Source organism: Carassius carassius, chromosome 9, assembly GCF_963082965.1.
Source record: "Carassius carassius chromosome 9, fCarCar2.1, whole genome shotgun sequence".
In the NCBI taxonomy this organism is placed as follows: Eukaryota; Metazoa; Chordata; class Actinopteri; order Cypriniformes; family Cyprinidae; genus Carassius; species Carassius carassius.
In genome coordinates, this window is record NC_081763.1 from 5,445,943 (window position 1) to 5,471,756 (window position 25,814).

A 25,814-nucleotide genomic window follows, 5' to 3' on the forward strand; every position below is an offset into this window, starting at 1 on the left:
TTCGTAGCAGTGAATGAAGATGTATCATATCGATCACAAGTGCAGTATGGAGTACCTCAAGGCTCAGTACTAGGGCCGCTACTCTTCACGCTTAATATGTTACCCTTGGGAGATAACATCAGGAAACATGGTGTTAGCTTTCACTGTTATGCAGATGATACTCAGCTCTATATTCCTTCGCAGCCCGGTGAAACACACCAATTTGAAAAATTAACGGATTGCATAGTCGATTTAAAAACCTGGATGAGGAGTAATTTCTTACTGCTAAATTCTGAAAAAACAAAGGTGTTAATTATAGGACCTAAAAACTCTGCTTGTAATAACCAAGAACACTGTCTAAGACTTGATGGTTGCTCTGTCAATTATTCGGCATCAGTTAGTGATGCTATTTTAAAGCAAACTTTCCTTGGAAAGCTACGTTTCTAGTATTTGTAAAACTGCATTTTGTCATCTAAAAATATATATTTATAAATTACGACTTTTGCTCTCAGTGTCAAATGCAGAAATGTTAATCCATGCATTTATGACCTCAAGGTTAGATTATTGTAATGCTTTATTGGGTGGTTGTTCTGCACGCTTAGTAAACAAACTACAGCTAGTCCAAAATTCAGCAGCAAGAGTTCTTACTAGAACCAGGAAGTATGACCATATTAGCCCGGTCCTGTCAACACTGCACTGGCTCCCTACACTGTAAAAAATTCAACTCACAAAAAGTTAGACTAATGATTATATTTTAGTTAACTGGACAATTAAATGCAAAAATGTTGGCATCACTAGTGAAAAGACGTTGGTACAACAATCGTTAGACCAACCTAGAATTAATTGTAAATTCAATTTGTAAATGCAAGTTAACAAGCATACAAGTTGGGTTGGAGGTTGGAGCATGCCATGAACCACCATGAAATTGGCTCATGTGCAATGAAGCACGCCAACACCGAACAGACAAAGGAGCCTCACCCTAACTGTGGTGGATACGGTGAATAAGCTAAAGCCCCAAAAAGTCAACGTTCTCCTTTAACTTGCACTTATATTGCTCGTTTTGTGTTAACAATTTAAAATGTTAAACATAGATCATTTAAAGTATTTAGGACCGGTTGAATGAGATAGCATTTTGAATGTTTTTTTCTTCTTCTGCCTACTCATTTAATTACTTTTTTAAGAATGAGTATGGCTAAAGTTACCAGTGTGTTGCTGCTGGTTTGAAATAAAACCTGGACCAAAATATCAAGCATGTACAGTAGTAGGTTTTTTTAACCTTGTGATGCTGTTTAAAAACACATTTTTAGTCAACTGAATGTATTTTATTAAGCCAAGTCAAAATAAGATTAAAAGTTGAAATTGCATAATTTTCTAAGTTTTTTTAACCATAAAAACTCAATCAGCTGAACAAAAGATCTTAAGTAAAGATCTTGCTTGCTTAGTTGGTGACACTCCATTTCCAGCGATTTCGTCAACTTTTTGCACAGATACTATTTAAAGACTTTTTGCATTATTAACACTATTTTCCTATTTAATGCTGTTCAGTTGCTTTGTCACAATGTGTATTGTTATAAATAAAGGTGGCTTGACTTGACTTACACACAAACACACTCTCCTATGAACTCCACTTCACCTGTCCTACATGTTTTTGGATTGTAGGGGAAACCTGAGACCTGGAGGAAAACTACTGTTGGTTTATTATTTGTAATTAGTGAAACTCTAATTCATCACAAATATAATGAAAATGTCAGGCTGGAATGAAAACAATATTTAATCAAACATAATTAAAAACCTAGTGGAAGTGTTTGCGAACGTGCAGTGATTGTTCTCATGTATGGCCTCCTGTGCCCTGTTTGATTGTCCCCACAGGTAATAAGTGCTCTTTTGTGATGTTTAACAATAAACTGAATGCTGAGATCTCACAAAATCTCATCATCTGTAGATCTAGTAACAAGACAAGCTTACACAAAATATAGGATTAGATTTAATAGACATAGTTGGTTCAGATATGAGCTGGGTCTATTGTGTTTGTCTTGTGTAACAACATTGATGTGGTTTTCAAAGAGCTGTGACCCTTTAAAGGAGACTAATGATTCTTGTTTCGCTCAAAAACTATAACGAAGTCACAGCTGAACATTGTGGAATCTGACCTGGGAGTTTTCTAACAAAGGTAAATGTTTATCAGTTTTACATGCTTAAAACAGATATATTGATAAAAGAACTTAGAACTGCTTATTTTTCATGTTTTTGTAGGAGCTGAAATGGTTCTTCAACCCAGGATTTCATTGTTGCTCCTCCTCTGTTCATCTCTTCTTGGTAAATTATTTCTCCAGTTGTAGTAAACTTTCTCATACATAAATACTGTGTTGATATAATTATAATTTACATGCAGATAAACAAGCCTTCCTAAAAGGATGAGCGTGCTTTTTATAGATTAATACAGGTGAAAATGCAATATTTTTATAATCAAAATTGTATAATCAGCGTAAGATTTGACTAGAATTTGAGAATGTTTTAGTTTGCATGTCCCCCTGAAATGATTTAAACCTGATAATAATGTTCTCCAGCATGAGCGCCTGTAAAAGGGAGTTATAGTAACATGCTCAGTGTCAATTTTTTAAGTTGTAAATAAAATAAGAAAATACCCTTTCATTTTTTTGTGCTTTAAAATTTCACATATCAGTGTGTTACTTGGCATTTCTTTGTTTGTGAAATTTACTAGCAACTTTCAGTTTTATTTGCATGTTCAAGTTAGTGAACTCCCTCTCTTACAATGTCATCTTTTCGACTGACTTTTTCATGTAGTTTACTGACATTTTCCTGTAGATCAGTAGATCATGGTGCTAGCAATGGCAAGGTCATGGGTTCAATTCCCAGGGAAAGCAAGAAACTGCTGAAATATAAATTTAGACCTTGAAGTTACTTTAAATGAAAGCATCTGCCAAGTGCATGAACATAAACATTTATCTTGTCCTATAGCATTTGTAGCTGCTAATTTCACTGAGACTCCCTGTGATCGTCGCTGTCTGGCAAATTCTCGGGTTCAGAAAGAACTGTTTAGTGCGCCACAGAGTGATAACTGTACCATCATAGTGAACATCACTTCAGTACTGTATGAGACACTGTCTTTCGTAAGTGCCACTTTCGTCTTGTTGATCATCTTCTGTTAGAAAAATACATATGTATGTATAAAATCTGTACATAATAATATTTTAACCATGTTTTAGGATACAAAGGACATGAAAATGACCAGCCGTATCAAGGTAAACATGGTGAGTTCAGTTCCTGAATGAAATACAGTTATCAAGTGTCACCGTCTCTGGTTCAGTTAACTGAATACTATTACATATTCTATAGTGTAAACTCTAGTGTAAAATTACTGTGATTGTGATATTTGTTATTTTGATAGCATACTTGTAGCTACAGTATGTTCAATTGGTCAATAATTTATTTTTAATAAACATTGATCAATAATTATGTAACAGTACATGCAGTACCAATCAGAATCAAGTATTCCAAACAACTATATAAAAGTTATATTGTAAAACAAAACAAGAAGCTGTTTCTTTCACTAAAACATTGACTAAATTCTAAATGTATTCTTATAATCACAAAAAAATGTAATGTAAAGAATGCATTTCTTAGACTGATAATAATTTGTCCGCACAGCTGTGGAACGATCCTGATCTTGGATGGATGCAAGAGAAATCGAAATATCCAGCAATTGTTTTGCCAGGTGATAAAATCTGGATTCCTCGGATAGTTTTGGACAACGCGTGAGTATCAAAACTGATGCTGATGTACGACATATACTGGTCACAATATAGATATAAAATAGATATAGATATAAAACATTGGGATATAGAATAAAACATTGGGGAAAATATCAAAACTCTAAAATATGCTGGGTTAAATATGGACAAACAAAGCGATTGGGTTGTTTTCAACCAAAAACTGGGTTAAATGTTTAACCCAACCCTCTGGGGAGTAACCAAACTGCTGGGTCAAAACAACCCAATTGCTGGGTTTGTCCATATTATAGCAGCGCTGGGTTGTATTTACCCCAGCATTTTTTAGAGTGAAGTGATAGATATTTTTATATCAAGGCAGATAGTTGATACACATAATCTGTGACGTTGCTAAAATGTCTTAATCTGTTTGCACTCAGAATAGAAACGAGCATGGAGCCGTACGCTAACGATGTGCAGGTGCGGCGGGATGGAACTGTGCTCCATTCAGTTGTTTTGTTCACGACGGTGAGCTGTGAGATAAACCTCTTCAACTACCCCTTTGTGAAAGGGTCGTGCCCTGTGGCCATCAATGGGTGGAGCCAGAAAGGTAAGATTGAAATGTTAAACAGATTATGACCATTTGTTTTTAAACTGATGAATATTCCTAATTATATTATGAAGACATGATTACTCGTAGTGCCTGCTTTCCATGGTTTGAACCAAGCAAATAGACTTTTGTTAATATGGTCTATAATAGCCTATTTTAATTGGAAAGGATATGTGTTTGCACTGAAAAGAATGACATGGCCTGATTAAAGTGGAATTACAGCAACTATTTAGCGTTATCCTTTAAATAATTGCACACCTTAGCACATCTGTCAGCCAATCAGGTTCAAGCATCCAACAGCCCCGTGGTATGAATTAGGATAACTTGAATTTGTTCTCTTGTTTGTTTGCTCCAGCTTGCACGCTCACTCTCCAGATCGCTGATAATGTGTCTTTGATTGGCGGCAGTCGAGGAGAGTGGCAGACTACACACGTGATCAAAACTGTGGATTCATCAAATCGTGTTTATCTCCAAGTAATGAAGTGATCCCATTCTAAACCTCTGATCAACAGTTTTGAGTTTAGAGAACATGTTACCTGTAGCCCTCAAGGCAGAAATGGTCCATTATACAACCATATGCAGTTCTCAGAAATAAATACACCATGAGCACCATATAAACACTTCCAAAAGACTGAATTCTGAGACATGCAGCAATCTCCTTCTCTGACTGTTTACATGAAGTCTGGAACTAGGATGAAAAATCTGCGACGGACAGTCATTTTAATATTTCGTCATATGGTATAACTTGTGAATTGAGGACATGAAATAATCGCTTGTTAATGAATTGCTTTTGATCTTTGAACAGGTGGCTCTGTTGATTAACCCCTTCAGTGCTGTTGTAACCCTGATCCTGCCCAGTGGACTGGTACTGCTGACTGACCTGGTGAGCTTTGCTCTGCCATTTGAAGGGGGAGAACGCAACTCTTTTAAGGTCACCTTGGTCCTGAGCTTCACCATGTTCCTTCTCATCCTCAGTGATCACTTGCCTAGCAGTGGCGAGTGTAGCCCCCTCCTACGTAAGTGAAATTACACAAGAAAATCTGCTCCATTTTAAACCAAATGCTACAGATTTATGATGGTACGTAGATTTTTACAATGTCGATGTAAAGTAATTTTAATTTAAACGATAATTCATGAGGAATTATATTTTCTTTGCATAAGCTTTAGCACTGTATTTATGATAAATGTGTTTAAAATGTCTACATTATATTCTCTAACAGCATAGTTTAAAAGATACAAAATAATTAGTCAAAAGCACTATATCACATCAACAAGTAGATGGCATTTTCTCTGTTTTCTCCTCTAAAGATTACCACTTCTGCTTCTGTCTGGTGTGTTTGGTCATGAGTACGCTGGCTTCCATAGTGCTAACACGTCTGTCTATAGATAACAGCTTCTTACTGTGCAGAAGATCTGCAAAGGTTCATCCATCAAACAGCACCGAAACACAACATGACAGCCTGGATCAGGAGAAAGGTGAGGGATGACTGGAAGCACAAAGGTCAATATGTCTCTGCTTCAAGCTACGAAACAAACAAAAGAGTGTGAATGTGTATTTTTTTTTTTTTACAGTAATATACTATCATATCTTGGCCTATAGTTCCCATGTAATGCCATTTTACTTCTGTTAAAAATGTAGGCCAGGGCTTAACCCATAATAAGCCAACCATCTATCTACTTAAAATGCGGAATTGACACAAATTTATATGATTGACAAAATTGTTTCAGTAAAATACTTAAAATCAGGATTAAAACCTGCAGCAATAGCATCTTATATCATAAATTGCTTTTTCAGCTCAAATGACACAAAAAGGCCTTTTTAAGCAGGTCCAGCTGTTGCAGAATGCTCTTAAATGGGACTTTGAAATCATACCAAACTATGATCTAATGCCAATATTACTGATATCCACAAACACAACTGGTATTCTCTGAGGGTTTATATAATGGAAGTGTATTTCTGCTTAAAATAATGACCTTATTTAAAAAAATGCATGGTTAAATTGGCACTGGCTGGTGATTAATTTATAGGTTTTTTGCACTGAAAAACTACAAGTGCTGTTTAGTGAATTCAGCACTCATGATTTAATTTTGTGATGGTAGTGGTGCACAAATGACACACTTCACCTTTAATTAGAACTGCATTGCAATAACATAAATAATTTGGTCTTCGTCACCAGATAAAGGTGTGATTGCAACCCAGTCTGGTAATCTGGCTTCAGAGATGGCCTCGCTCCAGGAAATAGTGAACTTTTTGGAGAACATGGATAAAGGAGAAAAGGAGGCACAGAGTAAAGTGGCATTAGCTTACCTCCTAGACAAGTTCTGCTTTGGCTTTTTTATGATGATCTACATAATTTATGTCATAATTCTTGTTGTTATCACCAGAACAGACATTTGTAAGGTTAATAATCTAGATTTCTGGGATGAGTCTCACCACAATAATGACAACTTTGACTACTCATACACTGAACCATAGTCACTTTCACTTCATAGTTTCAATAGGACCTCTCAGTGTCTCACTGTACAATGTAATGACTGAATAAAGTACAGTTCACATACATATATTTATTAGAATATCAACAAAATCTTGGTAATGAATACAAGGCAAAATACAAAATAGCATAACTTGTTATTTTTACAATCTAATAAAATTTGCACATTTTTATTTAGATTATATTTATATTATATTTAATTAGATTATATTCCATTATAACAGAATCATAGACGCATTACATGACATGTCTTCAAACTATTATTTATGTTTTTAATCAAAACTGAACATTTTTGCCATTCTTAATATATGTTGTGGTTGATTTATCAGTGCACATTATTGTAAATAAATTACAGAAGCAAAATTAATCAGTTAAATGTCTTTAAATGTATATAAATTTTACATGTTAAATGTATACGTGGACTTTGACTTTCTCAATTTGTGTAAATCCACATAAGGTTCAGATCATTTTTTTCCCCACATTCATTTCACAGTGTAATATAAATATGTGGTTTTGTTTCATAATTACAGTGTATACCTTTTTCTTTATTTACCCCAAAAGAATAGAAGTGGAATGTGACAACTTGCCCTATGGGTGATGCACATTGTATCATCTGAGGGGCACATTGTAACATGGTCATATGACACCTTAACAAGTCATCTGATCTAATGGAAAAAATAAAATAAAATTACATATATATATATATATATATATATATATATATATATATATATATATATATATATATATATATATATATATATATATACAAGACAAACAAACACAATTATTAACTTAAAAAATAATAATGGAATTTTTTAAGATTGAAAAATAAATTGTTTTTGGAGTTTGACAATGAACACATTGTGTCTCTATCTCAGTAAACCAAAATTATCTCTTCAAACAAAACTATGAAATAACTATAAACTAATAGTTTGTTAATGATTTGTAACTGTGTGTCAATAAAGAAAGGTGATAAAACTCATGGAGAGCAATAATAAAGAAAATATCCCATTAATTTCAGGAAAATTGCATCATGACATCTCCCACAAACACACGCAGTCTCAAAGTCTATATATTCCTTTTAGTTTGATATTTATAGTTAGATATTATACATGTTTAGTTATTCTTTTTCTTGAGTTTTTACCTTATTTTTTTTAAATACTTTCTCTAGCCTAGATGTGTTCACTCTGGAGTCAGATGTCAAACAGTTTGATGTTAGCGTAGCAGTAGTAAGAAAAACAGATGATAGGTCTTGGCAATGTTGTATTTTGAGAAGAGGAGGGGCCTCAGCACTGAACCCTGAGGTACCCCAGTGGTTAGCTGATGTGACACCAATGTGATAAAATGTTAAATATTCCTTGTTTTCTTTTCACTGTGAAATTATATTTCTGTGTTTGACAGTGGTGCTTCGCATGAACTAATGGCTTTTAAATTAAATTCTCAATAAAGACACTAAGATGCTAAAAAGTTTATTATTAGATGAGTAGTTGATATGAAATTCTGAAATTAAGTTGACCTTTAATTCAATGAAATGAGTTTTTTTTCTTCATTTTGCATTGCATTATTGGCTAATGAATGGATTCTCTGCAGTGAATGGGTGCTGTCAGAATTAGAGTACAAACAGCTGATTAAAACATCACAATAATCCACAAGTAATCCACACCACTCTAGTCCATCAGTTAATGTCTTGCTAAGTGAAAATCTATGTGTTTGTAATAAACCAATCCATCAGTAAGATGTTTTTAAACCATTTAAGTGCTTCCATAGTTCATAATATCATGTTCTGCAGTGAAAAAGGTCCTCTTGTTTGAATCAGGAAAAAATTATGCATATATTAAGTATCTTTACAAGCAAAAACAAATAAGATGGTGGATTGTGATGATAAATGAATTTAAATTGACAAATTAATTTATAGAAACTGTGACCTAAGAAACGCACTAAAAAAAAACGTTTACGCACGTATCATGTATCAGTATACATACATGTTTTCTAAAGGTTACAGCAGGAAATAACCAGTAAAGGCAAAATAGGGAGAATAGCACAATGTAAATCTTCATCACTGCTTCAGACTCCGAGGAATTTATAGCTACAAGTACATAATTATTTTTTTGTGTTGTTGCAAAAATAAAGATAAAGGTACAAGTACAGTACCTTTGGACTGCATCCGAAATTCACATATTAGCCACAGTGAATCAAACAATAAAAAAATTCACATATTCTTAAACATCTCCATGAAAAGCAGAAGCAATTTCCGTCTTAAGGCTATTTGCATTGCCTTTCACTAGAGGATAATATAAGTATTATTTTCTCAACAAAAACTAAGGCAATGTTGAAAATAAAGCTAAATACTGGTCTTTGAATTTTTTTTTTTTTCTTTCTTTTTTTTTTTTTTTAAGTGAAATTAAAAAATGATTGTATGACAGTACATGTTGCATCATGGCTGTAATATGCACAAATGTCATAAAACAGGTTGGTGACGCATTTTGTCTGATAAAAATAGTGCAGCAATGTTATTCATTAATCCATAAAAAATTGGACTGAATTGAATGTGTGGAGACGGCGAGACAGGGATGTGAACAGAAATCACAGTAATGCATGTACAGTTCTCTCTCCACCTTCAATACCATGACTTAGGTGCCCTTGAGCAAGGCACCGAACCCCCAACTGCTCCCCGGGCGCCGCAGCATAAATGGCTGCCCACTACTCGGGTGTGTGTTCACAGTGTGTGTGTGTGTTCACTGCTCTGTGTGTGTGCACTTCGGATGGGTTAAATGCAGAGCACGAATTCCAAATATGGGTCACCGTACTTGGCTGTTGGTCACGTCACTTGGTTGGTCACGTCACTATTTGACTTCTTGTCCATCCACTCCAGTGTTTGCACATCATAAAGAGAGACATAATTAAACATTATTAGCTCCAGTTGAAAAGCAAGTCACAATAGCATTTGATCTCTCATGTTTCCACAGAAAGTGTAAATCCGAATAAAAAATTAAGTAAATTTAAAGGTCATTTCTAAAATAAGGAAATAATAAAATCATAAAAGTCCAAAGATAATAATGAGGATGATGAAAACAACAATAATAAAAGATTAATGGCTCCATGTCACGCTGTCTGGTCTCTGTTTCCCTGAGTCTCCACTAGTGGTCTCACTTCCCCATAGGCACCTCACCGTAGGCACTACAATTCCCACAAAGCCTTGTCCCTTCATCACAGTAATTGCACTCCTGTTAATTGCACTCAGGTGTCTTCACTTGATAGTCATTACCCTGCCTATATTAACCGGTCTTTTTCTGTTTATCTGGATGGAGTCCTTTCATTCCGTCACCCAGTTTCCTCGCTTTCCGAGTTTCCTGTTCCTGTTCCTATCCCTGTTGTTTGTATTGGATTGATTTCTGGTTTTGACCCCTGCTTGTTGGATTCTGATTTGGATTACCCATTAAAACCCACACTGCGTTTGGATCTCTCGTCTCCTGTGTTTCCCTGGGTTCCCGAACGTAACACTCCACACAAACCCAGTTTCTAAAAAGAAATCAACAGAAAGTTTTGATATTAACAGATATTTGGTTATACATATGTAATTTATACATTTACATTTGTTTATTAGTATTTTGACCAGGGCCGTTGCTAGTGGGGTGAAAGGTGGTGACGATTATAATGGGCCCTCCGGCAATCTCAACCAACTGGCTGAGGCCAGCCTAAAAAGATGCTCAGAACAGTTGATGGGCCACTGTCACGAAAACATAGCAATTGACACCAAATTTTTTTTTTTTTTTTTACTAGTAGGTGCAGGACACTATAGTTAATTTATGTAAGTCAAGATGCAAAATAAAATAATTAATTACATACCTTTCTATCAAAGTTATCTGTTTTGGTGTTCCTTGTCATTTAGTTATCCTCATCACCTGTCTGGCCCTCGTTATCTGCCCTATTTAAGTTCTAACCCATTCTGTCTGGAATTGTTCAATGTCAAACTTAGTTACATGTGTTTTCCTGTTTCCTTGGATGTTATTAAAGACTGTTTGTTTGAGCTGGACTTTGCATCTCCATGCTCCTCACAGTAGCAACCCGTGACACTGATATTATCAAGATTAATTTGTTCTGACAGTTTAGCTATGAGTTTTTGTCATTTTATTAAAATTTTCTAAACTATAGCAAATAAACTGTGATAACATGAGAAATGTTGAACGTGTCTGAATAAATTTTAGTTTGACTATTTATATAGTGCCTTATTGTGTATTGCTGTACACCCAAAGCTCTTTACAATCATATGAAGGGGTCTCTCCTCAACCACCACCAGTTTGCAGCATCCACCTGGATGATGTGACAGTAGTGTCACGCTGTCTAGTCCCTGTTTCCCTGGGTGTCCACTAGTGGGCTCACTTCCCCTTAGGCACTTCACCGTAGGCACTAGAATTCCTCTAGTCTGGTCCTGTCTTCACAGTAATTGCACTCCTGTTAACTGCACCAGGTGCAGTCACTTTATTGTCATTAGCCTCCCTATAAATACCAGTCTTTTCCTGTTGTTTGTATGGAGTCCTTACCCTTCCCCCGAGATTCTTCCTGTCTGCTCGTCCTCCGAGTCATCTCGCATTCCGAGTTCCCTTTTCCTGTCCCTTTCCTTTGTTTGCTTTGTTTGGGCTGTCTTTTTGGTTTTGACCTTGGCTGTATTCGACAACGATTTGGATTACTCTATATTAAAATACCTGCTATTGGATCTCTCGCTCTCCCTGTGTCTCTCTGGTGCACGATCATCACAAGTAGCCACAGTACAAGGGTACAGTGTGATGTTGTGCACTCACCACACACCAGGTATAGGTGCGCAAGACCGTCCCAGGTCTTAAAAACACCAAAGCGCAGTCCCCTTAACGCATACTAAATCCACAATATCTGAAATACCGCTCCAGAGCGGTATTCAAGGCTTAGGGTATCTCATTACTCATCATGTTATGTCACCTTTATTTATATTGTTATGAAAACAAATCATAAGACTTTCGGCAGGGATCTTGCGAGAGGTCACGGAAACCACAAAAAACATCAAATCTGTTTATGCCTTGAGGGAAAATGTTTCTGGTTACTGTCATAATCTCAGTTCCCTGAGAGCCATGCAAGCCTTCAGCTGATGGACGAAGATGAGCCAGTGAACATCCAAAACCCAGGTAAAATAAATTAGCATTTCTGGCATGAAAAATTCATGTCAAGTCACCTTTATTTATATAGCGTTTTAAACAAAATACATTGCGTCAAAGCAACTGAACAACATTCATTAGGAAAACAGTGTGTCAATAATGCAAAATGATAGTTAAAGGCAGTTCATCATTGGATTGAGTTATGTCATCTCTGTTCAGTTAAATAGTGTCTGTGCATTTATTTGCAATCAAGTCAACGATATCGCTGTAGATGAAGTGTCCCCAACTAAGCAAGCCAGAGGCGACAGCGGCAAGGAACCGAAACTCCATCGGTGACAGAATGGAGAAAAAAACCTTGGGAGAAACCAGGCTCAGTTGGGGGGCCAGTTCTCTTCTGACCAGACGAAACCAGTAGTTCAATTCCAGGCTGCAGCAAAGTCAGATTGTGCAGAAGAATCATCTGTTTCCTGTGGTCTTGTCCTGGTGCTCCTCTGAGACAAGGTCTTTACAGGGGATCTGTATCTGGGGCTCTAGTTGTCCTGGTCTCCACTGTCTTTCAGGGATGTAGAGGTCCTTTCTAGGTGCTGATCCACCATCTGGTCTGGATACGTACTGGATCCGGGTGACTGCAGTGACCCTCTGATCTGGACACAGACTGGATCTGGTGGCTACGGTGACCTCGGAATAAGAGAGAAACAGACAAATATTAGTGTAGATGCCATTCTTCTAATGATGTAGCAAGTACATAGGGTGTTATGTGAAGTGTTACCGGTTCCGGTTTACCTAATTAATGCAGCCTAAAAATCCTTTAACGGATTTGGATGTTAAAAGCATATTAGTATGTTATGTGTAAACCAGGTTAAAGAGATGGGTCTTTAATCTAGATTAAAACTGCAAGAGTGTGTCTGCCTCCCGAACAATGTTAGGTAGGTTATTCCAGAGTTTAGGCGCCAAATAGGAAAAGGATCTGCCGCCCGCAGTTGATTTTGATATTCTAGGTATTATCAAATTGCTTGAGTTTTTAGAATGCAGCGGACGTGGAGGATTATAATTTAACAAGATAAATAATGCTGTCCTACACTGAATGCAGAGCAGATACAGCAACAACAATAGCATTTGGGGGCTGCACGTGGTGTAACTGTGTTAAGCAGCCTATTCGCTAACATAAGGGATAGCATAGAGTGATATGTTTTTGGCACTCCCTGCCAGCCATTTCCAAGCATGACACTGCAATTTATTCAAACCTAAAAATTTGGCCTTGGCATTTTTATAGTGGTTTGATTTGACTTCTTGTCCATCCACTCCAGTGTTTGCACATCATAAAGAGAGACATAATTTAACCTTATAAGCTCCAGTTGAAAAGCAAGTCACAATAGCATTTGATCTCTCGTGTTTCCACAGCTGCCTCTCCATTTCCTCAAAAAACACACCCTGCCTGCCTCAGATGACACTGTACACTGTCATGCCTTTCTCTTCAAACTCCATCACATATAGAACACTATTCATTAATGAATTATTATCTGAATGCAAGCACGCAACCTCACCCCAGGCCAGAGCCGTGACTGCAAGAATAACAATTACTTTATGACTTCCAAATAAAACTCTTTAACTGGCCTCAAGGAAAGATCTCAAGTGTGTTTGTGATTTCCTTCTTCAGAACCACTTCCAAATTAATAATTAAAGACAGCATATAGATGCTTTTTAGCACAGAAGACATTTTTCCCCCATCTGAGTCAACAGATGCTTCCTGACCCCATGAAATCAAGGTTTGAAGCCACAGTGCAAATTAACAATGTCATAAAATATCTCATGTGAGAGTGTATAATGTTGCCAGGTGTAACGGATGCAAGAGAGTATGAGCTGATGCCAGTGACTACAGTCTTTAGCCTCCTTATTAGTGCATCCGCCTCCCAAGCCAAAGACCCACTTAGAACAAGAATGGGGTGTGCCGGTGAGGACCCGAGAGAGGGGTTACATTGGTGCCGTGACCCAGATGGTAGTGAGGTTTAGGGGAGTGAGTGTAACGGAGGCCAGCGAGTAGGTTCTGTGCAGGTAAACCTCACTTGCCTGATCTCAAGGGATGCACTAGTGGCTGCAGTCTTTATTCTCCTTGTTAGTGTGTCCACCTTGCATGACAGAGACCCGGGTTCAAGACCCACTCAGAACAACAAAGAGGTGAGGACCTGGGAGAAAGGGGCTATACAGGCACATGCCAAATTAAAGGGCACTTCTGTAAAAGAACATTTTAGCAATTAAATTTCACCTCAGCTGTGACAGTGTTCACACATTCATATTTTTAATTGATCGTAATCTACTATTAAACTGAATGCTTTCTCATAGCATATATCATTCCTTTGGTGATAGGCAAGGAGGTCAATGATATCTGGAGATCTGGAGCCATAATAGATGTACACAGATAACAATTTGCAAGAACACTTGTACATTTAGCCATCTCCAGAATAAAAGCTGTAAATGGCATGTAACTCCTTAAATTATACGTATAAGAGGAATCAGTTACTAGAGACTTCAAAGTAACTTGCAAAAGTCATTGCAGTCATTTGCAAAGCTCCAAAAAATGACCTACAAGTCACTGCAGTTTCCAGCTGAAATTAACCCTAAAACACTTTTTTTTCCTTTTCACCCAAATTATAATTGCAAAGGCAGATTACGGAAAACTTATTTTCACTCTGTACCTTGTCCAATAACGCTATGACTTAAAAACACTTTTACCATAGTCCATGACTTGTAGAATCAAAATGGCATGGACAATGTCGCAGGCACATTTTTCCAATTGGATCCACTGGTCTTCTTTTCTGGTGCCTCAATAAACAGCTACTTTTATATTGCTATTATTTTGTCCCAGCAGTGTGATTATGCATCTGCCAGCAGTGGGTAAAGTCAGCCTGCCAAACCTTGACCCCTAACTTGAGGTCATATACATTATCATAGATGACATCTATGATACAGACATAGTTTGTAAGCACCTTGCTCATAGCGATAATAGTGGTAACCAGTTGCTCTCTCTTTACAAAGATCAGTAACACTTTAGTTTGGGGATAAATTATTATTACTATTAACTGTTAACTATGTATTCTATCTCAATAACACCCTAATTTGCAGTTTATTAATGCTTAGTAAGGTAGCTGTTAAGTTTAGGTATTGGGTAGGATTAAGGAATCTAAAATATGGTCATGTATATGCCATTAATAAGTGTTTTATAAGTACTAATAGACAGCAAATATACTAGTAATAGTATGCATTCATATAAGTTAATGATGAGAATTGGTCCCTAAAATAAAGTGTGTCCCAAAGATCAAACCAGCAACCAGTATCCTTCCTGGGTCTTCAAAAAAGCACTGCACCAGTAAGGGAGAGTGCAAACTCATTCCATCACTAACAAAAATTATGCATTAAAAATTCCCACATTTGGAAGTTTATATCAAAATTGTCACAGCCGTGACCTCAATGGCCCTGACTGAATCAGCCCCATGGTGTCTCCTCTAGGAAATGTATACAAGATATAGCACTTTCCTGTGATTGTTCTGGTGTAAATTGTTTGCACACTTAACATCAATAAAAAAATCGTAGTAAATGCACCTGCAAATGTGTGCAAACAATTTTTAGTATTCATCAAGTGTGTTATGTCACTGCATTTACACTGTGTACACAACGCTTAACAGAGTACACACGATCAAAGAATAGCATACTGACATGCACCAAAAAGTCAACGGTTGACTAAAAAAAACAGTCTCTAAAAATTCATTTCAACTCCCATTTTGCCATATGACCTCACCAATGGTTTTGTGTAGTCCATTACCATAATGATATCCCAGTGGCCCTGAAAAGGCTGATCTCAAAGATAAGGAAGCACTACAGATAAGCATATTTACTTATCCAAATTTGACACACCAATAAAAGATATCCTATAAGATTGACTAGAGATAACCCATATCATCTCTGATCTGTAAATATGATAAAATATCAAAATTATCAGAGACATATTATCTACACTAATCCCTATAATCCCTGTGCAGTATATTTAAACTCACTAATGAATGATAAGTCTGCAGACTAGGCAGTGATGGCTGCACGATTTCGGAATGAAGAGTGATTACCTGTCAAGCCTAGTTATTTATTTGTATTATACTTTCAACAATCTGTGTTTATTCAAAGCAGCTTTTCAGAAAATTAATATCTTAAATTCCTCAACGGGGAAATTTGGCAAGGAGAAATCTTGATTGCCCTCCTTCCTCTGGTGTTCAGAAGTGCTATAACTGCTAAATATTATCTGGTTAATCAATGATGTGTAAAAAAAAAATGCTCTTTTATTGTAAAAGTCGATGCAGAGGCATAGATTATTATGTAATAATTCTATAGCAATTGAATTTGAGATTTTGATGAGCAACAATAAACGTAAAGCTGTTAAACCAGCCCAGACTGTAGGATTAAATGTGGATCTGTAGATCTGTACTGGCAGTTGATAAAAGGAAGTATGACGCATTTTAAGTGTTATTGCCTTTATGACGCAAGTTAGTAATTCTTTTGCAAAAATGAGAGTCGATTAGTATAGAGTGAAAAAAATGGACTAGGAGTGGATTCAAGGTCATAAACAACATGTTGTAAAAGAGTAAAGTGAGCTATAGACAATGAGTTGATTTCTGCGAATGTCTCTATTTGCCAAAGAGGTATTCAGAGACACTGAAAGGGATTTAATGCTCATATTCTAAGAATACTGCCTGACCCGAGGGTCAAAGGTTGCAAACAAAGTCTGAGACTCACCTATAAGAACGCCTTTTTTCCGCCAAGGTGCCATTTTTACACTTGTCAGGACACTGAAGGATTGTAAGTAACGTTTTTTAATTACTTGTATCTGGCATCTGATAACTTAAGCCTGCTTAGTGCTATAATGACAAATGATTGTCATAATGTTTATTAGAATTAAGACACATTGCAAAGCAATAATTAATCAGCATGCAATCACATCACTGCTCTCAAAGCAGCTGATTAAGATTAATGACTCAGTCAGTACATTTTAATTCTTTGAAGAAAATGTATTGTTGATCTAGAAAGTTAAACATTTTTTTTTACAGTATATTGATATTGATCACCCGTCCAATGCAAGTGAAGTGTACAATAATGGGGCCAGCCAATGGGTCGTCATCCCTAAATAACCCATACTGTCCTTAAAATTTTCTTTAATGTGTAAGTTGTTTTTATTGTGCATGCTACTTTTTAAACATATAAAATGGACATCTGGGCAAGAAAGAGGGTCAAAGGTTAAGCATCTCATGATGCTATTGCAAGGCAACAGCCCAGTGGGCACCCTGATATAAATCTGACGTCAAATATTAGTCAAGACTTGATCAAGATGTTGTAACATCATTTTCATTTCAGCTTGGACGTCAGTTTCTTCCAGTGGTGATTGGATGAAAATAGAAAGTTAATCCCACTCTCAAATTGGTTTAATGTAAATGTAGGCCAATACGTTTGACCTTCCACTTACACCAAATCAAAGTCATGTCATGTTGAAGTTTTTGACTTGCATATGTGACCTTTTTAATGTCAACTTCATTCTTTCTAACTATTTAAAAAATCAGTCCATATGAACGCCCACCTGGAGGAACAAAACTAAGCTCTGCTCCACTGACCAGTTATTTTTACGCAGTAGTAATGTAATAAAACAGATATTAAAAGGTAAAAACCTTATTGATGATGTGTATTTTGTACAGGCAAGCACATGAACCCCGAATATAAACACAATATGCAAAGTTTCACGTTAAATGGTTTCCCATAGAAAACCATTAGGCCTATATGGAAAACACTGAACCCATTAAGCGGATTGCGTTTATATTCTGCCCTCATCTGCTTGCCTATGTATACTATGCATCATTAATAAAGTGATTGTTGAACTTGTTCTTTTAATATTACTGTTATATATATTTGTGGCTGTGAGACAGATGGAAAATTGAGTGGCTTGAGTAACTGTTAAGGCATAATTGGTGTCTGCCCCGTGAATATGTTATCAGCTTGTCAATGAAAAATCCCACTTTAATCGATATTGTCTTATTTAAACAGATGTAAAAGATAGAAATCAGATATAATAGATAAAAGGCAATCATGCATTTGCATGCAATTGTGTGCAAGGCGATTAAATTGTTCTTGTAATCTGATTAGACAACAGTGTTGATACCACGATAACAGTTGTTATATTAGAAGCTGTTGATATCAACAAACACTTGGTTTTCTTTTGACGTTGCATGTGGTGATGAGTGATGCTGGTTACCTGTAGAGAGTATTAGTTTGACCTCTATCCAGCAGGATTGAGATCAATTCAGAGCTGGAGTGAGAATGCCTTTCAAATTTCAATTCAATGTCTACATTGTCATACAATTTCCATAATTTTTTTAACATTTTTATTAAGTTTGACATGCTGAATTTAACTTGTTAACTTGATGCACTACATCCTGAGTTTTATGTACTTAAGTTGGACTCATTTCTGTCATGTGATCACTTTAAACACTCCATAAGTAAAAACTGGCTCAACTCACCCCGCTCTCCCCCTATAATTCAATGAAATTCCTTTGATGTGTGTCTGATGAATTTCTTAGAAAATACCAATTTTAAATGGCAATTTATTTTAATGTATATTGCAGCTATCAAACAAAAGTTGTAATTTGTCATATTTTACTGTGGACGGATCTCATTCCCTACTGTATGTGGTCAAACTCCAATTATGGGCTGCAACGCGAACAACATGGTAGTGTACATACTAAACCAGGCAAAATACAGCGAGGATTATATGTCATTGTAAGAACAGCTCAAAGAACAGTCAAACATGGACAAAAAAAGAGAGAGTTTTTCATAGTTTGACTGATAATTTATCACTTATTACCTTATAAGATCAAAATTCAGCAGATATCAAACAATTTAGGGTAACGCTTTTTAGTTTAAGAACCAATTCTCACTATTAACTAGTCGCTTATTACTAGCATAATGGCTATTTATTGATAATATAAAGCACATGTTAATTCCTTGTTGTGCATGAGCGTATTTTGAGTCCCTTAATCCAACCCAGTACCTAATCTTAACCACTGCCTTACTTATAATAATCAGCCAATTAGAGGTTTATTGAGGCAAAAGTCGTAGTTAATAGTTAGTTAATAGTGAGAATCTGTCCACAAACTAAAAACAAAAAGACAAACATAAACGAATGATTCTAATAATAAAACAAAATCGATGAGGGCAACAGTTAAAGTGCCCTACTATACTGATATGTCAAATATCGCTAGGCTTTGGACAAAAGTTTATTAAGCACTGCCGCTATTCTCGCTTTTAGTACTTAAGATCTTAACACTCACATTCTCAAGTGTTGTTTAATGGTACCTTGATCACTGCAGAGTTTCACACATATGTGAGGAGCAACAGAGACACCTGGAGACCAGCTGAAGGAGACTTTACATTGATTTACAGTATAACTGTAGTTATCATTAAGACGTTTTTCAGATCACTATACTCAAAAGATTTTAATGTGAACTTTTTTAAGTTTTATACAAATAATAAATCTTATTAATGATCTTATTATATACTGATAAGGCAACACAAAGTTTGAGCAAAAAAGAAAAGAAAAGCTGTCATTGGGAACGTGAAGAAGAAAGAAGAATTTTCCATAAAAATCATGATGATTAGTTTAAAAAATAAAAATAGCCCAACCAGACAAAATCAGGGGGGAACAAATAAAATTAACCCAGCCACAGTCAAATTAGGGTCCCTCTGGTTTGTCTGCTCCCTTTACAAAAATAAAGAACAGTTCATTTTTTAGGAAGTTTATTATATATACTAGAAATGTATTCAGTAGAAAAATAATTGCCGTGTTCTTCAGTTTGGTTGCACCGTCTACTTTGCATCGCACATATTCATAGATTAGCCCACTGCAGCACAACTCCCATGATCACACACACACACACACACACACACACACACACTAGGAAGGTTACAGCTCACAGCTCAAAGGTTTTATGCAACAAACTGATGTATTGGAACTCACCAACCAAGAGAAGGGAACTAAACACAGAGAAAACCCAAAACACTGGACACGATCAGACCGAGCCAGAGAATCAGTAAATCAGCGTTTGAGACATTTTTACTGCTTCACTGTAAGGAAACAGATAAATGAAAGAAATAGTTCAGTCAAATATGAAATTCTCTTAATTGTTCATTCCCCCTTACATTGTTTCACATGTATGATGTTATATTTTTCTTTGTGCGGAACACAAAAGGAGACATCTCGAAGAATCTTAACACAGCTCTTTACCATAAAAGTGATGGATCCACACATTTGACAAGCTAAAAAAGCTAATATTTATCATCAGCATGTTCAAATACGCAGAAATTGAGAGTAAGATTTGAGAAGAGCGGCGGAGGACATTTTTACTGTTTTATTGCGTACAGTAAATCTGAATTTCAACTTCTGTTTTTCACACAAAGCTATCATGTGAGTTTTTTTTTATTCTGTTTGGTGCTTGATAAGATCCTCAACAATTCTCCTTTAGTGGTCCACAGAACAAATAAAGTCAATATTGGCCTGGAACAACATGAGGGTTAGTGAATGATGACAGAATTACACGTTTATATGAACTATTGATTTAATATTTAAACACCGTGACTCAAAAGAGGAAACCCTGCTCTTTTTAAAAAATAATTACACTTGCATTCACTAACAGTGACAAAACATGATCATTAAACTTTGTTCGAGCTGCGATAAAAGTTAGCTATAGCTATATTTTAAAGTTGTACATTACCTCAGTATTGTTAGACACAGTAAACTTAATTTGTATTATATGGTTGACTTCCATAGTTACAAATATTTTAATGTCCTGTGTTGTAAAGTCGTGGGTGGCTAGACGCACTGATCTGGAATCAAAGATACAATGACTGTGACCTTCTTCATCGACCTGATTCAAGCCGTCCCGTCACATTCGTATATAAAACACACAGAAACATTCAGAAATGTGCTTCATAGAGAAGACCAGATTTATTATACATTCTTGAAAAGAAATAATAAGATGAAGTATTTAGATGCTCACTCTAATAAGAGATCATTCTTGCAGTTTTAAATGCCACTTAAAAACAGGGTAGGTAAAAAAATGTATAAAAAACTTTTTTTCCAAATTTGTTTAAACTTTATTTATATATCAATACATAATTAAAATGTAAGTACTCTGAAAAAGAAAGTATAAAAATCGAGTGTCTGTAGACCTCTCACGACTGTTTTAAAGACAGCTCATTATTTCCATTCACTCCACCCCCTCCCTTCTGGGCTCCTTCCAAAGCCTCTACTACGGCTCGCTAAGTAATGTTATGTTAGCTATATTACGCAGCTACGTGTGCTAATGACACATGCTTCATGAAAAAATAAACAAAAAAATATGTATGATCAAAATACAAAAAGAAAGATTTACCTGTCCAGCAGAAATAAAGCCATCAAGGAGTCACTTTTCAGCCCCTTGAGTTCCCTCAGTTCTCGCCATCGCTGGAAAGCCACGCTGATATTAACTCACGTTTTATTTCTTTGTTTATCCAAAGACTTTTTGTTCATTGCCTTTTCTTGTACTGTTACTGTCTTCCTTTTTTTGCCTGGTTTGCCTTCACTAACTGCATAGGCCGGTACTGTGAATTTTGCTTGCTGTTTCTCTGCCATTGTTTTGGTATTCCTAGGATCCGTGCCTCTTGAATTCCTCAAATCAAACGTGCACGCGCAAGTGGGCAGGTCATGTGTGGCAAAAGGGTGGTTGCCATGGTTGTGAGAGAGTGACAGTCGCCTAAGCCAATCCTACATTTCGTCCCGATTGGAAATAATGAGCTGTGTTTAATACAGATTAAACGGTCTAGAGTCACTCGATTTTTATACTCTTTTTATCAGAGTACTTACATTTTAATTATGCATTGATATATATAGAAAGTTTAAACAAATTTGGAAGAAAGTTGTTTATAAATGTATTACCTACCCTGCCTTTAATGTCAAACGGTTTCTGTAGTCTATGTGTTTTCCTAACTCTAAAAACTCACTTGATATTTGATTTCTTCTCCCTAAACGCACTTTCATCCTCATGGAATAATGAATGGCACTTCACCCTGAAAGTCCTTCAAAACAAATACTGTATCAGTTCAAGTTTTAATACTACGACATTTTAATTTTATGTATAATCCAACCGATTTTATTATAATAATAATTATTATTATTATTACCATTATTATTTCTTCATCCACAATTCATGCAGACAGCTGCACTTAAACGTGACCGAAGATGCAAAACTCTACATGTAGTCATTGACGGCTCTTTCATAACAGCTTTCTTTAAAGGAAATAAAAGTCACAACTCACCTGTGTGTTCATGTTGGTGCAGGAAGTCTTATTTCCTGCTGACGTGTACTGTATGTAAACACACGTCCACTCGGGGTCCTACAACTGCAGCCTCCGGTTGTGCAGGAACGTTACTAATATTTAATTTAAGCTGTCCTCCTTTAGGTGGCGCATGGTGACCAAAATAATGATTCCTAAATGGAATTGCATGCAAATGTCTGTTGTTGTTCTTATTTCGTTTATACAAAGATTTGTACATCACTGGTCCATTATCTGACTAGCGGTGAGAAAAAGATCAGATATAACATGATATCTCCGTCTAGATGCTGCTTAGCATTAGCACCGTCCTGCTCAGATACAAATAAAAGTGACTAGCTGTTCTGAAACAACAGTAAAAGGACAACAAAGGCCAAGATAAGCAGAGGTTTGCCTTCTCGTGATATCAGCTGTTCTATGTCAACATTATTTCTTATTTATTTTTTGTGCTGAATAATAGCAAAAGTCGGGAGATGTAAAATAAAAAAGAAGGAAAAATACATATACAAGGTAATATAGAGTAACTTGGAGAACTGTGTAATTGTAGCATATGTGCTAATCCTTCAAGGTATTGTTTTTGTATCATTATTTAGTTATGCTTTTTAGTATTATGGCTAAACACCTCATTATCTGCCAGGTCTGTAAATTAGCCAATCAGAAACACTATTTGGCTGGATAACATTTAGCAAATTTTGGGCTTGCTGACATTGAACTGGATGACATGTATAATAAATTAAGTATAATTAAGTGGCTAAAGGTGCGTTCATGCCACATCGTGATAACCGTGATTGCGAGACTCTTGTAAAAAGCATTCACGTTTCCGCAGAACTCGTAATTACAACTTTTGACCTGGGAGTTTTCTGAGAACTACAACTTGTCCCACCCAACTTCCTCAGATTTATTAGGCACTGCGTTTAGGCATTGATAGTGCAATAGTTACGAGTCCAAGGGAGTGAAGAGCTCCAAGTAGAGTGTCACGTGTTGTCATCTCGAAATCACAGTAATAACCACATGGCTTGAATGCAGCACAAGTTAGCCAAATGGTGGAAATCACTTACTGCATCTTTCAATGACACTGTATATACTGAAATAATATTACCTTTAAGAAGAAACATGAGAGAGACAGAGAGAGGGAGGTAATGTAACAATGCAGTTTTTCTTATATCCTTAGACCATGTTTTTCTTGAAACTCGCTGCTAGGAGTACACAACAGAGCAGCAACAGGTTGCCTTAAATATATTTTATTAGTCTTAATGTGTGCTTTTTTTGTCATTGTAGTAGATGTTTTACTGACAAAACAGCTCTTGTGAATTTGTCACTAAGTTAAAGAGTGAGCACTCATGTGATAGTCGCACCGTTAGTGACTGACCAAAGGTCAAGGCTCTGTCTTTCTTCCTACCCATTCCTTTCACCATGGCTCTTCGACACAATGTCTTGGTTTTCCTTTGCATTTTACCTTTTGCTAACGCACTCTACAAGCAATGGACTCCAGACACCAATTTTGAAAATGCTACCAACTGGGATAAAGGCTCTGTACCCTGCGGTAACGACCAAGTTGTGTTTTTAGCTCAGAGGAAAGTATCAGTGTATGTCGAAACGGCTCACACTATCGCTGGAATGAGCTTGCCGGTGGATGGAGAACTGATTCTGGCATCCGGCGCTGGGTTTACTGTAAGAGAGGGTGGAGATCCTGGTTGTGGATCTGGGGTCACGGCACACTTTAAAGACCCAGAATCTCTGAAATGGTTCGATCCATCGATGTGGGTGGCTGCGACCACTATCGATGATCTGCACAGAGGTACATATCAGTTTTCAGTCCACGAGGAGAGTGTCCCATGCCAGTATGACAACGTGGTATTTCGAGAGGGCACCTCATTCCGTGTGGACGTTTCATCTGATCATGACGTGCCCGTGAAGAGTGTGTCTGTGCTTGGGAAAAAGTTCACCAGCAGCTCTGAGTTTTCTCAGTACCTGACGTCCAATTCTGGCAAGCTGCAGTTCCATGGCTCCTCAACCCTTAAAGTTGGTAGTTCAGGCTGTGACGATAACACGGGATGCATCTGTGATAACTCTGGAAATCGAGACAAGATCTGTTCAAATGTGAAATGCGATTCATTGGAGTGCAAGAAACCCCTGCACCCGGTGGGACACTGCTGCGATGTTTGTGGTGCCATTGTGAACATTCAGTTCTCTTCGAGCTTCAACTTTGAGTCGTATCGCCAACGGCTGCAGCACCTCTTTCTCAATCAGCATAAGTATGAATCGACACAGATGGCCATGTCGAAGATGTCAAAAGAGCAGAGGCTGCTGCGAGTGATTCCTTTCGGAGCCACTCAGGAGATTCAGGTGTTGCTTCTGGATCAGAAGACAGGTCAGGATGCCGGGAAGCTGGCTGAAGCTCTCGCTCGAGACGTAGTGCAGGATGTGCACAACCACGGCTTGAACTTCGGCATCACCAGCGCAGAGTTTCAGGCATCATCAGGGGCGAGCAGCAGCGAGGCGGCTGGAAACAGTGCAGGGGTCGTGGTGGGTGCAGTGCTGGGCTCCTTGCTTGGAGTGGGTTTACTTGCAGTTGTCGTTTTGCTTTACCGTCGTGGCATTGTTAAGATACCCAGAATGCCTAGCATCCCCTCATTTAGCAAATGGAAGAACAGTAGTGACATTGGGGAGCTTGGTGGCACCTTGGACCAGGGCTTTGACAACCCCATGTTTGACAAACCGACTATGATGCCTGAGGAACCAGGGCTGTACGGGACAGAGATGATAAACTCGATAACCCTAACTCAGTCAGGAGTGCATTTCGTAAATCCTGTTTACGATGAAACTGATTTTAGTGCATGAAAGGTTTAGTATCAGTGGATCTGATGGGGGATGTGATGGCAAAATAATTCTTAAGGATTTTAACACAGCATAACAATCATTGATGATTTAATCAAAATCACACACTGAAACATTTTTTATCTGGGTTCTTTTGGTAAACATATATATATATATATATATATATATATATATATAGTTCTGTATGTTGTGATGGAAAGATGAATTTCATACTGAATAATCATTTCTCTTAATAAAAAATTTTAAAGCATTTGAGATTTTTGGCTATATTATTGTCACATTATTATTTTTAATTCAGGGAGTTTGCATTTTATGAATACATTAATTATACCAGTCAGTTCTTATCAAGAACCTGTTTTGGCTTCTTGATTGGCTAAATGACTCTTTGGATATTTAAAGTTTTTTTTTACGTTACATTACAGGTTCTTCTGAACAGCATTTAGGCTTTTCCTGTTCCCAGGGTCCACAGCCATGCATTTTATCATGTCTCTTTTATTTCACAGTTCAGTTTATGAAGAACTCTTCTGATGAGCCGACGATCTGGATTCGCTTTATCAAAAAAAAGGAGAGCATAAAAGTACAAAATGTGTAGTGCAGTGGGAAAATGTGCAGGACCAAGGCAGAAAATCTCTTTATACCGTTA

At 36.8% G+C, this 25,814-nt stretch overlaps 2 protein-coding genes across 2 annotated transcripts; both read left to right on the forward strand.

Moving 5' to 3' along the window:
• The first annotated feature begins 1,519 nt into the window (after positions 1-1,519).
• On the forward strand, positions 1,520-6,797 carry LOC132148488 (5-hydroxytryptamine receptor 3A-like). The gene is made up of 9 exons (XM_059557180.1): positions 1,520-2,295; positions 2,959-3,110; positions 3,207-3,251; positions 3,649-3,755; positions 4,148-4,317; positions 4,673-4,791; positions 5,123-5,333; positions 5,626-5,793; positions 6,495-6,797. Exons 1-9 carry the CDS (start codon positions 2,241-2,243, stop codon positions 6,791-6,793), a joined length of 1,326 nt encoding a protein of 441 aa, XP_059413163.1. The 5' UTR covers positions 1,520-2,240; the 3' UTR covers positions 6,794-6,797.
• A 16,146-nt stretch (positions 6,798-22,943) lies between these two features.
• On the forward strand, positions 22,944-25,446 carry LOC132148720 (protein amnionless-like). Its single transcript, XM_059557420.1, has 2 exons — positions 22,944-22,970; positions 23,708-25,446. The coding sequence occupies exons 1-2, from the start codon at positions 22,944-22,946 to the stop codon at positions 25,172-25,174; spliced, it is 1,494 nt and encodes a 497-aa protein (XP_059413403.1). The 3' UTR covers positions 25,175-25,446.
• The last annotated feature ends 368 nt before the right edge of the window (positions 25,447-25,814 follow it).